General features: G+C 44.0%; 2 protein-coding genes across 2 annotated transcripts in view; both read right to left on the bottom strand.

Annotated features, from left to right (window-relative positions):
- The window catches only part of TRIB1 (tribbles pseudokinase 1), a 7,042-nt gene extending 3,762 nt beyond the window's left edge, over positions 1-3,280 (bottom strand). The window contains exon 1 of the mRNA XM_026045647.1: positions 3,189-3,280. Within this exon, the coding sequence (XP_025901432.1) occupies positions 3,189-3,280 (92 nt within the window). The remainder of the gene's footprint in view (positions 1-3,188) is intronic.
- A 4,560-nt stretch (positions 3,281-7,840) lies between these two features.
- NSMCE2 (NSE2 (MMS21) homolog, SMC5-SMC6 complex SUMO ligase) overlaps positions 7,841-14,693 on the bottom strand; it is a 126,141-nt gene continuing 119,288 nt past the window's right edge. Inside the window, exons 3-5 of the mRNA XM_026045648.1 lie at positions 11,671-11,771; positions 11,262-11,368; positions 7,841-8,191 (exon numbers count right to left, since the gene is read on the bottom strand). Of these exons, the coding sequence (XP_025901433.1) occupies positions 8,089-8,191; positions 11,262-11,368; positions 11,671-11,771 (311 nt within the window). The 3' untranslated portion in view covers positions 7,841-8,088. The remainder of the gene's footprint in view (positions 8,192-11,261; positions 11,369-11,670; positions 11,772-14,693) is intronic.

Here is a 14,693-nt window from a genome sequence, read left to right on the forward strand (position 1 = left end):
CCCCGAGCCTCCCAGCCAGGTGAATGGGTGAAAACGAGAGRGAAATGGGCAACTGGCGGTGGAAACAGAAGCGCGGACGGCTGTAGTTGTGGCTGGAAGCCCCCCCAAGGAATCGGCCGCCAGCCGATTCGTCCCCAGCCCCGCAAATCCGCGCAGTTTCAGCCGAGCCCTGCATGGAAATGCGGAATAATGCGAGGAATCCCGTTTCCCCCCCCAGTTACGGAGTCATTTTATGGTACTTCTTGAAAACCCCGGTGYCGGCGCGTGTGAGCGGCAGGGGTAGATGGGGTCCTGCTTTTGCCAACGCCGGTGATTGCAGGAATTCAGGTATTTGCTGCCATTCCCTGGGGATAAGTGCGCTGCCAAGCCGTGCATGCCTTCAGCTACTCCTGGTGTATTTTAAGAAACACATGAAACTCTGGTGCTGGATGACTCATAGCATAGCAGTCCCATTAATGCAGTTAAACACAAAATGCATATGCCAAAAAGGGATATCCCAAGGGCTGCATTTTCCTTTTTTTTTTTTTTCCTTTCTTTTCAAAAATGTGCTTCTATTAATGCCTGCAGATAGTTCCTGAGCAATTCACCTCAGCTCCCAAAGCAGGCGCATTCCTTTCGTCCCTCTCATGGATACAACATGCCTGATTATCCATCAGACTTGTTTTACTTTTCCTTTCCTGGATTTTTTTCCTATAATTGGGACATCACTGCAGGTTCCATTTAGTTGGTAGGATTTTGCATCGTTAAACTGCTCACACCCAGCCCCAGGCTCTGCCTTCGAGACACCACAACCTACGGATTCCTGAGCTTCATCCTTAACCCCCTCTCCCCATCCCACATCCCTAAAAGTTCTCTAAAATACTCGGAGTGTTAATATAATGAATAAATATGTAGTGGTCACAGTGGGTTAATCATTAAGCTAATTAGGGATGCTCCCTTTGTTGGTTTAATAGAACTTAAGTTTGGGGTGTGAATTTCCAGAGCGGGTCCACACACGGCATCCACTCCCCATCAGTCCCTCCCGGCACACGCGGCAGAGCCCAGCGAGAAGGGATTCCCCATCTGCTGCCTTTTCTCTTTTTTTTTCCTCGCATCTTGGCTGATTCGAGGAAAAAGAGAAAAAAAATACAGCAAGAGGATACCAAGGATGACTGTCCAATGAGCCTGCACAGCGCGGTGGTACTCGGAGGACTGAAACGCATCCCTCTTTTAGCCATATACGTCAGTGCTCGCATGCGAGCCCGGCGGGGGAGCGGGCGTTGTGGCCAAGCAGGGCAGAAAACACGGAGGAATTCACGGGAGCACAGGACTGCAGAGCAGTCTGCAGCCTGCACGTGATGGAGAATTCCTGCAGGATGCGGGGCTGGCACGCGCTTCCCACGGCGGCGCAGACGCTCCGCAGGCCTCGAAGCATCCAGCCGTATCCTCCCTCATTAGTTTCCTCTTGAAATCAAAACATCTTCCCCCTTTTCCCTGCACGAGCCTCCGTCATTCATTTCTCCCCGCTTCCCAGCAAGATTTTTCTCATGCTTAGCATACGTGAAGGAAGAAATTCAGCTCTGCTCGAGGAGCTGGCAATGAGCCCCAGGCGTCTTTTATCATYGTTTTGAGGGCTTTGGAGGTACCCTGGGCATTGCTACTGTGTCTGGATACCTTCTGCACCAGCTTTGTAATGGGTTCCCAGGGAGCCCAAGGACTGGTGGTGTTTGGGAGTGGGTTGGGATGATCCATGGGGCCTCTTTGCTCCCTTACAGGGTGTTCGAAAAGGAGAGTTCCGAGGGCTGCCATAGGGTACGACAGGAGCTGAAGGGTGGTGCTGGCAGAGCCCAGCTGTGGTTTGAGTGTGAACGGGTTAGTCGCCCTCCCAAACGAAGCARGGCAGCCTGGCGCGGCTCAGACGGATAGTCCTATAAAACACTGGGACAAGCTCTGAGATGTCCCAGCAAAGGGAATGGTCCTGCCCAGCATATGTTGGCTAGGGTCACGGCAAGGTGGGTTGATGTTACCCAGAGCAGTTGTGGAGTCTCCTTCTCTGGGGATCTTCCAAACCCGCCTGGATGCYGCYCWGTGCCCCGTGCTCTGGGTGTCCCTGCTGGAGCAGGGGGTTGGACTGGGTGATCCCTAGAGGTCCCTTCCAACCTCAACCATCCTGTGGTTCTGTGATTCCTCTTCCACACATACATATCTTTATTTTTAAAACAGATGAGCCCTGCTATCGCACCTGCTAGATGAAGACTGAAGAAGCTGCAGATATTTTTGCTGGTCATGCTTTCACATGCTTTTCGCATTCCCCTTTCCTGATGTATTGCTTTATTTGAGGGAATTTTTCTTACGTGGTATTCAAGCATCTGCCCCTGCCTGCCCTCAGCCGGTCAGCTGCTTTTCCTCCRAAGCTCACAAAATTCCCTCTGCTGCTCCACTTCTCTGACCCTCTATGTCTGTAACTGGAACAGCCGGAGGCAATGAGAATTGTGTAACCGTCTCCCCACGTCCCAGGTGCTTGGGACAGGTCTGGTTACTTTGATAAAATGTCTCTTGGGATACCTAGAGTAAATCTGTATTAGATTAGGCCACTTATAAATAAACTAGCTGCTTGCTATGGGAAGGAATTAAAAACTCATCGTTTCAGTTACCAGATGAGAAGAGTCGTGACACACAAATATTTCACCTTTATTTTACACATAAGCTCAAGCCATGTAACGATATATTTAAACAACTAYTAGATTTAAAGCCAGCAATTTAAAACCAGCAAATGTATTGTCTATAGCCTACTGCAGTGGAATCGACATGCCTGGAAAAGGCTGTAAGTGCAGATGTGTGGCCAGGTGACAGAGAACATACAAGTTACGTTTTACCCAACAGAATCACATCTGGGATAGGCATGCAGCCATTCTGARGCATTCTGAAATTCAGTGGCAGATCCAAAATTAAGATATAAAACACATGACAGGCACGTAGGGACATCAAACAAGCTGAAATGTAATGATGTTCTGATGGCTCCCTTCAAACCTTCACAGAAGCTGTTCTGAGGCTTGCTCTTGCTGGGAAATCTGAATGATTCCCTTTTGATAAGCCCCTTGTTATCAAATCCAAGGAGTCTCATGAGCAGCACCTCCTGACTTGGTTTCTTTGTGCATTAAAGGCTTCTTCTGTTCCTTGAAGGATGTGTGAAGGCTCAGGTTTCCAACCTCAGACCCTGTTCTTCCTTCAGAGGCTGATTGCACAAGCGGGCAGTGAGTGTCTCGCCGCTTCCCTTGCGGTCTGGGAAGATGCTGTTCATACGGGTTTACAACAAACACTTCCTTGGGGCAGCTGCCCTTGCGGTGCGATTCATGCGAGCGCCTGCGGCCTCGCTCTTTGGGTCGGGACTAACATCCAACAAGGTGACTGAGGCTCCTCAGCCCCGCTGCTCCATCTTACACAGTGTTTGGAAATGATGAACACGGTTCCTGTCTACCTCGATGCAGGCCGTTAAGTCAATGGGATTACTCCTGCAGCACAAGGTTAAGCACATGCGTGGGTATTTGCTCTCTGGTTTATGCTCATTCCAGATTTGCACCTGATTAACAATCAATCTCATATTTTTACTTCTTAGGGTTATGGGCTGCCACACAAAATCTGGTTGCATCTCTGTGTATGATTCTTCTCTGAGCATTGTTGTGACCGTGTTCCTATCTGTGAGATGACATATATTGACAGCAAGGATTTTTTGATCAGATATAAAAGATTATGTAGGAATGATTACATAGGAATATATATATGTATGTGTGTGTATATTTATGGGTGTGTGTATATACATGTATGTATATATAAATATGTAAAATGCAATATATGAGTCATTATTTGCACTCAAAACTTTATATAAACAACAACAAAAAAGGTCCCTTTGAGGACTGATTCATTTGCAGAATAATCTATACCTGTAGTGAGAAGGTTAAAGGCTGCAGCAAAGAGAAAGGAATAACAATCCTCAGGCTGCTCTAAAACATTTTCCACCCCAAGAAAACCCTTGCTAGGCTTTACTCTACCTTTATTGTGTCACAGAGCACGACACATTAGTGAAGTGTCCAGTTAATGCTGCACAGAAGCTCAAGGTCACTCCTGGGAGGTTTTGTAGGCAGGATGGAGATGAAGACTCCCATGAAACTGCAGTGGAAGTTAATCAAGTTGCATGGTGGATTCTGAGTTGTGGCCACAGCACCAGAGCTGTTCCTGAGAAAAACGTCATGAGGTGCTTGTGACCGCAGGTAGGTGAGACCTTTGTCATCAGCCACTCATGAGGAAACATGAGTATATCCAAGAGGACATGGTCTAAAATAAGGCAGCGGGTTGGCCTTGGCCATTGACTCATCGGTATCACTTCCTGCAGCCCCTGCTTTTGCTCCGGGTATTTCTCAAGGGAGCACTGACTTAGCCCCGTCCTTTTGATTCTTCCAGAATGAATAAGATCACAGCTCAGCAGCGGTAATGATGAATATATCCTTGATTTAGAGCACTGTGTGCTCCTTTTAGCGCAAGTGTGCTAAATCTTCCATGAGATGCCTGCCTGATTAGCTTTTATCTTTATACTTTGCAGTCCCAGCAACTTGAAAACTTCAGAGAGAATCTCCAGATTTAAAGTGGAGAATTCTGTTTAACTGGGATAATCTGTTCAAGCGAGAGAACCGTGGTAATGGCTCATGCCTCAGGGTACCACTGAAAGCCTTTGCATATAGACCTATTTTGCCTTTTATTTTAATGTTTAATAACACATTTGTTTGGTCACTTGAAATGCTACATGGAACTTCTCTGGAAGAGACAATCGTCAGCGTGTTTCAGTGCTAACCATGTAGCTTTTCTGTGTTTGTAAAGCACACCTTATGGAAAAAAAAAAAAAGAGGGACTTTCTTTCCTTAAATATTATTGCAAAATTTTCTGACGTCAAACAATGAGACACAAATTACTCTGTGAACTGTTAACATATGCATGTTTACATATGATATCTTATAGCCAAAACAGATTAAGATTTGAAGCTTTAACTGCTGTTGAGTTTCCACTTCTGTGAATCATACAGATCAGCTTATTCATCATCAGACACTTCATTTTTTATTCTTTAACTCTTTCAAGCTATTTCTGTCGGGTGCAGAGTTTGTGCCCAACAGGGATCACATCTGGCTAAGGAGGCCACACTGTATAACAAGCCCGAACCTCTGCAAGTGGAAGAGCAGAGAGCTGCCAGTCAACTACAGCCACCCTCGTGAATTGATGGCATTTTGTAACTTCCATCACAATGTCACCTGTTGGGCACAGCAGCTTTCCCTGATTCCAGAGGCATTTCTGTCTTTCCGCCCAGTGGAGTGCCGGGTGGAAGTCAAGCTAATGATAAACAGTCCATCATATTTCAATTTCAGCTGGCAAATAACTTGTGAGCACCTACAATGAGAGATCAACTAGATGGCTTGAATTCCAGGTTCAGAGAAAGAATTTCACTCTTCCTACCTGGAGTTCCGTGGATGTCATGACATAAATTAGATGGAAAAAGGGCAAACATTTTGGGGAACAGAACTTCATGGGTTTCTACAAAAACAGGCAATTTTCTCCAGCAGTTGGAAATCTTTGCAGTGCATCACTGATTTGGATGGGAGTTATTTAAGTACAGATCTACAGATGTTGCTGCCAAAGACCAGCCCGTTTCTTGCAGCGGGGGATGGAGGGGATTTGGGCAGCGCTCTGCGGCTGCTGCTCACATTTCCAGACTCACACATGGTGCGTGGCCCAGGCTAGTGAAGGAAGCAGGTAAAGTCCTCTGTTGTGAGGCAGGAATGTAGGCATTCAAAGACACCTTTCCACTCACAAAGGAAATAAATGGGCGCTTGGCTGTTCCCTTSTCCTTGGAATTGTTGCTTCAGATCTGTTTGGTATTTCTCCCAGCTGCGTGATCTTAACCAGGCAACTCACCCATTACTTGGGGATTAGTTAATGCAGAGGGACTGAGTGTCCGCAGCTTCCACTAGGTCCCTCAACACTGCTAGGGGTTGAGCCCTCTCTCCCTTTAACATATGGCAAAGAAATGTAGCTGTCACACCTACAATCTCACTTACAGCATTACCCATTGAACAGGAGGGTGTCGATGGTACTGGCAGTGCAGTTATCCAAAGCAACATCAGTACAAACACCACACGGAGCAAACCCAACCCCGCTGCCACCACTCTGCAGCTACAAATTAATCYAGACATAATTGTGCATTTATTAGGTTTTGTGTTATTCGAAGGGCCATTCAATGTGAATTAGATTTGAGGTGTAAGGCTGGGGCTAACGGGAACTGTATTCATCTCTGCATCTGAAAACRTGGGAGCCTAATTAAATGAGACCCACGAGAGCAACATTAAAACACCTCTCTCAGGAACTGCAGATTGTTTAACAGGGCTTCACACGCTTCTGTTTCTGTGTGTCCTGCTCGCAAGAAAAACCTAAGAACCGTTTAGGACATTCTGCTTCATTATTAGACAACTAAAGCCCTTCCTTTTGATACTTAACTGCATTAGTTCCTGAAAATTATTGAATCATCCTCTGCAAAGTTATCAGCTTGAGACCTCAAATGTCTATAAAAGGGCCTGATTTTTACACATAAGCATACAAATATATACTGCTCCATATCCCTCCAGGCTCCTTCCCRTGTTTCAGACTGGGCTTTTGGGCTTCACGGCTCATTTGTGAACACTGTTGCATTTAAGGGTGGACCTTAGGGTTAGACCACATTGTAACAATCATCCAGTTAACTCCTATGAAATGTTTTGAATACAAAAGCCAAATGCAAATAATAATTTAGTTCCCGCTTTCTGCTATAAAATCAATTTACAGATGAATATTCTTCAATTACAAAATGGCAATTGCAGTTTGAAGTGGTTTGCACTCCAAGTGCAATTGGGGTTAATAATGGTCTAATAAAGGAAAGCCCTTCTCAAAGAGTATCCCAGAGTGAGGATTAGCTAGACACCTAAGCTACATTTAACACTAAATACCAGTTTGTAATTTCAGAAAAAACATGACCTAGGAAAATACCATCTATCCCACTAAGGATCCCCAAACCTATTCTTTCTTTCCTCACATATGCCAAGAGGTAATTGCCACCTTACCACCAAAACAGCTCCTTTTATCTATGGCTATTTCTGATTCATATCGTGGGTGCCTTATCTGCTGCATGTCTTCAGATCAATGTAGGTGATAACTGCTGAGTGTCACAAAGCTTAAGTCCTTTTTCTGGACCTGTGCCCAAATGCACGAATATCTGAGGTTTAGATAATTTGAGATTAAYTGCCTCTCAATTCAGGGCGTATGGTTTGTATTTTCTACAAATTAGTTCACTGAATACACTTGTAAATAAGGGTCATATCCTAATATACAGCATTAAGGTATTCCTGGATTCCTGGGAACTCCAAGCCCCAAAATCCTGAAATGAAGCTTCTGCATCTCAAAAGCCAAGCATAAGTTATGGTACATTGATCATAAGAACATAATTGTGAGATTATTGTGAGATTCTGAGATTGATCATAAGATCATAAGATTATAAGAACAAGGCCCAGATTTAAGGAAAGTGGTAATTCCGTGTGTCCAAAGCAAATCAAGCACAATCCAAGTATCTGGAGGATTGTATTGAGACATGGAAACACTCCCAAGCAGAGTATGTGACTTGTGGAAACGCTGGTCAGGGTGCCCTATTCTGAGTACACCGCTCAGTTCCAGGGAGCATCACAACTACTTGTAATCCTGAGCAAAACCCTCACTATTGGATGCTGGCAGAATTTGCACCTCTAAAACACCGAGGAGATTAGCACATTGACAAGGAAGGTTAAATGCTGCAAAACACATTTTATTTGTCAAATACAAGCTTTTAGAGTTTCAGGAAGGGAAAAAAAAACCCAACAAGTTAAACTGGAATTAGACATATTTGGCAGTTTAGAAATGCTTTCAGTTACAGCTGAGACCTTCAACTTTGCCTATAAATGAAACACTTAAATAACGATCAGTTACACAACCTGCTTACAATCAGCAGCTTATCTCACAGAACCTCTAGTAACAAATTTTCTTCGTGGCACCCGCCAGTGTTGATCATCTTTGTCTCCTCTGACTGTCAATGGCTCTTTTAAGGGCTTCATCTGGCACAAGATGTGATTTTTTTACATCAGTGTGGCTACAACCAATTTTAGGGCAGCTGTTAAAAAGAAAAGAGAGGCTCCAGTAAATCAGAAGAATTATATTTGTCAGATACACGTTTTTATAGAACATCTGCTGCTTTATTGGTTCTATTGGAACTATCAGCTCCTTGTTACCTCTTTTCCTCTTCACAAGCTCTCTGTGGGGAAAAATAAATCTGTTTAGGCAAACAGGTGGGACTCAACAGCTCACATGAGAAACAGAGCCCTTGCCTGGGGATCCCTGCCAGGCTTCATGCACACGAGCTGCCTGCAGTAGCGGGACTATCGCCGTGTGGAAATCCTTCTATGTGGCTCTCCCTCTGCTTCTTACTTTCTTTACTTGCTTTACAAGTGGCTGCTTCTTACTTTATTGATCTGCAGAAGATAAATATAGCACAGGTAAATAGGGAAGCTGATTTCTAAGGAAAAAGATAAACCGGGATGATGCCTGCAAAGGCCCATGGGTGAAACAGTGGAAGATCTAGCTGGAGTCAACGAACTGAGAAAGGGCAGGAAGGAGAGACAGGATCAAATTAGCAGCCTCTAAATGAGGATCAAATACAAAATGGCTTACACCTACTTAAGACAGTCAGATAAAGACAGATTAYATGAAAGGTGAAAGATATTCATGGACCAGAGGTCATTTTCCTTTGGCAGAGGCCCAGACATGCATAGTTGATACCCACAGCCAGGAATCACGCTTTTCCGGCATTTTTTTCCCATCTTAGGACTAACTTTTGCCTGAGTTGCTGCGTTTAGTCAGTACTCATCGCTTTTATACCATATTTGCCTACAGCCTGCTGTGTTTGTCATGGGTAAATCACTTGATTGCTCCGCGCCTCAATTTTTCCATCTCTCACCTTACTAGAACAATGACACAACAGGAGGACGGTAATTACTTGCAAGATTAATGAATAACAAGTGCTCAGAGGGCCTCCCATAAAGCTTCTTCTGCAGGCATAAAGTACTAGCGTGCTCTTCCAGGCAGCGGAAAGCAGTGGGCAATCTGAGATAAGCAGGAATTGCCTCCAGGGATCCATTAGCAAGTCTGTCCGYGTGGGAAGGGCTGGCTGTGCGGAGGGAGGCCGTGGATGAGCGGATACTGGGCCAGCAGACTGCCAAACACCCGAGAGATGCAATGGACACGTGTAGAGCTGCTTACAGGCACGCTGGTGTGAGCAAAGAGCAGCTCTGTCATGGGAGGGCGGTGGCTCTGGGATGAGGGCYGAGGGGATCCTGCTCTCCTGGGAAACGGTGGCTGGAAGGCCGGCCCGTAGCGACACGAACAGAGCAATTGACTCCAATGGGGAACTCAGGGCATTAAACAGCAGCCTCTGTAGCTCTGCCACGGGAGGGCGGTGCCTCAGGCGTGAGGATCCTGCTCTCCTGGGAAACGGTGGCTGGAAGGCCGGCCCCTAGCGACACGAACAGAATGGTTGACTCRAATGGGGAGCTCGTTGTGTTTCAACAGCAGCCTCTGCAGCTCCGCCATGGGAGGCGGTGACTCCGGGGTAGGGGCCGAGGGGATTCCGCTGTCTCCAGAGCTTTCCCTCAGGTAGCGGCGGCTGGAAGGCCGGCCCGCAGCGACACGAGCAGAGCGGTTGACTCGAATGAGGAACTCGGTGCCTACGCTGGCCTGACTCCCACCACGGCCCACTATGGTTTTCCAAAGCCTGACTGCATTTTCACGCAACAGGTTAAAATTAGAGCTGGTCAAGTACGATTTTCCAGAGAAAAGTCAAGCAATCTGTCCAAATTTAGTTAGTGTTACTGCAGTGCCTGCTCTTCTCTGCCGTTCTGGAATAAACTGCTGTAAAATGCTAAGGCTGCAAGCTAGAAACCCAAAATTAAGAACCGCAAGGATTCAGACTGCACAAATAAACTTCAGTTTGGCTATACTGTAGCTTTGGGAGATGGATGTTATACGGCTTTCATGGCTTTTTACTCTATGTTCTCACCATGTAATTTCTTTAAGGGTAAAATAAAATCCACTTACCTTACCCTACGAATTTATTGGCAGTGGTCAAACGTTTGATCCACCACCACAATATTCAATACTATGACATCTTTCCAACGGATTTAACATCAGAAAGAATTATTTAGATATAGCTAGCCTAAATCCAGTTCCTGATTCCAAGAAGTACACTCTGCAATAGCTTTAGGCTGYTACGCACCAGCTCCCTAGCTAGTCCATGACTTTTAAGTTTCAAACCCAATCCACAGCTATGAAGATCTTGTTTATATACGGAAGGAAAAAACAAATGTGAAATTGATAATAGCAGTGCTGAGGACATAACACTTAGCCTAATCTTGCTCAAAAAAGAGCTTGAGCCTTTATTTTATTTTATTTTATTTTATTTTATTTTATTTTAATTTAATTTAATTTTAATTTTATTTTATTTTTCTGAGGTGAAAATCAAAACCATCCCAAAATTGAAACTTACCAGGGAGAATGCTCAGGTGTAATAATTCAACTTTCACATATTTTCAATCAACAAAATATGTCCTAAGTAGAAAGTGGCAGGCTGCTTTTGTGTTGTAAAGTAAGAATTATTTTACTGCTTTGTAGGAGAAACTACACAACCTGGTCTAATGACACGCTGTGCTTTTTAAAGATTATCATTGTTTTTAATATTTTTCAATTCCAATTGTATTGGAATACAATTGCAGAAGACAGTGCACACAGCAGAGATGTTTTTTTCATTAACTTTAAGGCTTGCTAAATACACAGTGGGAACAAAAGGAGCAACTAAGTTTTACAAAGCTCAAGTTCCTCTCTGTTGTTCATGGCTACATAAAGTCTCTTTGATTCTGTTGTGCAGACACCACGAATAACTGTGACTTCCCCGCACGCTTCCTGAATATATCCTTGCACATTGTTTTCATAAAAAAAAAAAGAGAAAAAAAAAGGAAAGAAAAAGATCCTTCATGTGCAGAGCACTAATAGGAAGCCTGTGACTTGGGCAGACACTGAAGTATTACTTCCTGTAGCCCTGCCAATCCAAATACATTTCCTAGAACAAGTGGAATAGAATTCCACTTACACAGCAAAGCAAATAGCTTTTCCACACATTCTTATTAACTTACCAAACTTTCTTCTTTTGCTGATTTCGAGTCTGGATAATTTTTAGAATGGCATCTTCTTCATAAACATGACCACAGACTTTGTTTCGAACTGGCTTCTTCATTTCCATCTGTAATCAATAAAGCTGTAATTAAATGAACTGATAATGCTCATGAAAATGCTTCATACAAGATTTTTACAGAAAGCAGCAAGAAAACTGTCTGCCACCCATCCAAATTGTGGGATCAGGTCTAGCATGGTAAACTGTATGCAGGTTTGTTTTGATTTTAGGCAGCACTGCTTCTCTCTGATGAGGATCAAAATTTATAGTGCCTKATCTTCAATAAGAATTACAGACTTSTAACAAAAAAATCTAGTGAGGAATAACAAATAACGATTTCTCAATGTATTACAGTAGCAGGGATAGCATACCTGGGTAATGGGACAGATAAAGTTCACCTGACTCTGAGTCACAGCTATGTCTTCATCGATTTGTTCAATGCTTTCATTACCATCACCTGATTGAAGGCGAACTGTAATGGAAAACAATGCAAATTTCATTCACTGTGTAATATATATATAGTCAACAAGCAAATAAAATCCAGCATCGGCCAAACATTTTCTCATAGTGATACTAAGATGCCACAATATGTTTGGGTACCACTCCCTTAAAAAGATACTGCAAAAACATACCATAACGTGGTTTCTGTTTGAAAAGGTGGATTTTTAAAAGTCAACCTCTTTTTGCAGAGGAAGGGGAGCTAATACCAGCCAATACTAGAAAGGAATGAAAGAAAAGAAAGTAAGCTGGCCAGCATACATGTAAAGTTTTTGGTTTTCTTGTTCAAGTTCACCAAAAAGAACAGTTTTGGCCGACCTGTCCCCAAGATCAGTTTGTGTTTGAGCATCACAAAGGGACTCACTATAAAGCCTGTATAAATACACAGCATATATTTTTAGAGGAATTTGTATTATTTACCATAATGCATCACCAAGTCATGCCACTATATTTTAACAAGATTGTAATTAGTGAAATCAGCCTGAGAACAAAAGCCAAGAATGTGTCATTTGAGAGATACGATAGAAACATTTTTGAAATAGCCTAATGCAGGAAGGGCAGAACAAAATACTACAGTCTCCCAGAATCCACTTGCTGGCTCTACGCCAGGGAATGCCTTGACCTTGAGGAGAAACAAGTCCTTACCTTTAACAGGATCAGAAGGAAAAGAACCCACGGGTACACCATGAAGAAACTAATTAGTGCTACATTGGAACAGTTAAGGAGGATACTTACTACTAAGTATAACCTTAATAGAGGTACACGTCCTGTTTCATCTTTTGCTTTTTTCTCTGTCATTGTGAATGTCGGCTTTTAGTTGAATCTTACCTTGTGATAACCTGAGGCTTAACACCTGCCATAACCTTCCATTCCTTTGGGGTAATTCTGCAATGTTTTTGCAGCACCCAGTACCCTGGAGCACATTCTTCAAAGCATCCCAAACTCAACAAAATATTTCTCGCTCCAGCTTCCCAGGCTAGTTTCCAAGGCAGCAACACAGGAATCAAAGAGGATGAAATCATTCAGTGGCCAAGAGTAGCTCCGCTAGCCAACAAGGTTCTGAGAAGCACATTTGAACACTGAGGATTTAGAACTGCTACGTGACTTGCCTTCTTTAGAGTGCCTGTTTTGGCCACCTTTGCTGCAGCTTCTGTTCTTTGTTGGCAGCTGGGCTTTGCCTCTCCGCGTCCCTGTTACTTGGTCCTTTGCTTTTGTTAAGGACCAGCATTCCCTAACTCATGGCCAACCCTGCGTGCCAACACAGTGTCATCACTCCAGGTTCTCTTCCCGTGCAAGCACAGTCTGTATGACACCCAACCTAGACTCCAAGCACGCTGTCCCATGAACAAACACATCTCTGGTTCAGGTACCCTGGTCATTCGTCCTCCAGCCATCATCGCACCAGGTCACCTCTGGATATGCTGATCTTCTTTCTTTGCACCTTGCTTTCCACCCTAGCAGAGCCTGCTCTTCTTTCCATTTTAACATAAAACGGTTTTTCAAGCATTCAGGATGATTCTGACCCTAGCTATAGATACTACCTACAGAAACTTACTCAAGCAAGTATCAACGGTATCCCTGTTTCTAGCAAACGTCTTTGCTAAAATGGCCTCACTCAACAAAGTATGGGGCATGGTCAGGGGAAGAGGAGCTCAAATATCAAGTTTCAACCATAACTTTATGGTTTTTAACCAACAAGAATATTTTCCTTCCTTTACCAGGTACTGACCCTCCAAGAAAAGTAAACACTTGCAAATCAGAAGGAAAGTGGGCACAATTTAGGAATTGCAATGGTACAGAGATCTGAAAAAGATCTGCATCTGTTACCAAGCTTAGGAAAGGAAAACCTGCCACCTATTATTCTTGGATTGCCACCTGCCACCTATTATTCTGTGCAGAAGTGCAGTTTTTAAGTGAAGCTTTTGAAATACACAGCCATGGGTGATATCCCATTTAGTCAATGAGGCTAAAGAGTATCCCAAATACCAGTTAAGTGCAAGCTTCCATATGGGCTGCTGTATTTAAATACCATATTGGTTTTCTTTTCAGTGAATAATGCCAACAAAAAGCAAGAGATTGTGATTTTTTCTTAAATCCCTGTATCTGCAGTCTTTGGCATACTGTGGCTCTAATATCTCCTTTTGACAATAACTGGCAACTTACACTTTTGTATCCTTTGTACTTTGTTCCAGCTCAGGAACCTGGCATGTTCTTCCAGTGCCCCGGTGCCTTATGTCTAGCAATGAAGTCAAAACACAGTCATGCTACCAGATCTAGGCTAGATGATTGATTACAGAGGATCATTTTTATGTCAGCAATAATTAGATACCAAGGAAGCGGAGGAAAGTTTTAAAATATGCAKTTTATACCTGTGTTTTTACTTGTAAATCTAAGCACTCCAAGTTAATCATGTTAATGGCCTCTCTTGCAAGAGTGTCTACCTCACTAAGAACCTTCTGATTTCACTAGGGGGTCACCACTTCATTCATCACTTCAGGATGTTTTTACTTAGCAAAAATGCAAGAATTTAGGAAGGTACATYGAAGCATCCAATGTTTAACCTACAGAAGACTGAGAGGAGATCTCATCAGTGTGTAGGGGAGAATATGATCAACCTGGGGGGAGAATGAAGGGAGGAAACGGCCAAATTCTTCTTGGTGGTGGCCAGTGACAGGACAATGGGCAATGGGTACAAGTTGAAACACAGGCAGTTCCATCTCCATGTGAGGGAAGAGGAACTTCTTTCCTGTGAGGGTGCCAGAGCCCTGGAACAGGCTGCCCAGGGAGGCTGTGGAGTCTCCTTCTCCGGGGATCTTCCAAACCCACCTGGATGCCGCCCTGTGCCCCGTGCTCTGGGTGTCCCTGCTGGACTAGATGCTCTCTGGAGGTCCCTTCC

This window comes from Nothoprocta perdicaria, unplaced genomic scaffold (assembly GCF_003342845.1).
Source record: "Nothoprocta perdicaria isolate Ctin4 unplaced genomic scaffold, notPer1 scaffold_407, whole genome shotgun sequence".
Taxonomy (NCBI): Eukaryota; Metazoa; Chordata; class Aves; order Tinamiformes; family Tinamidae; genus Nothoprocta; species Nothoprocta perdicaria.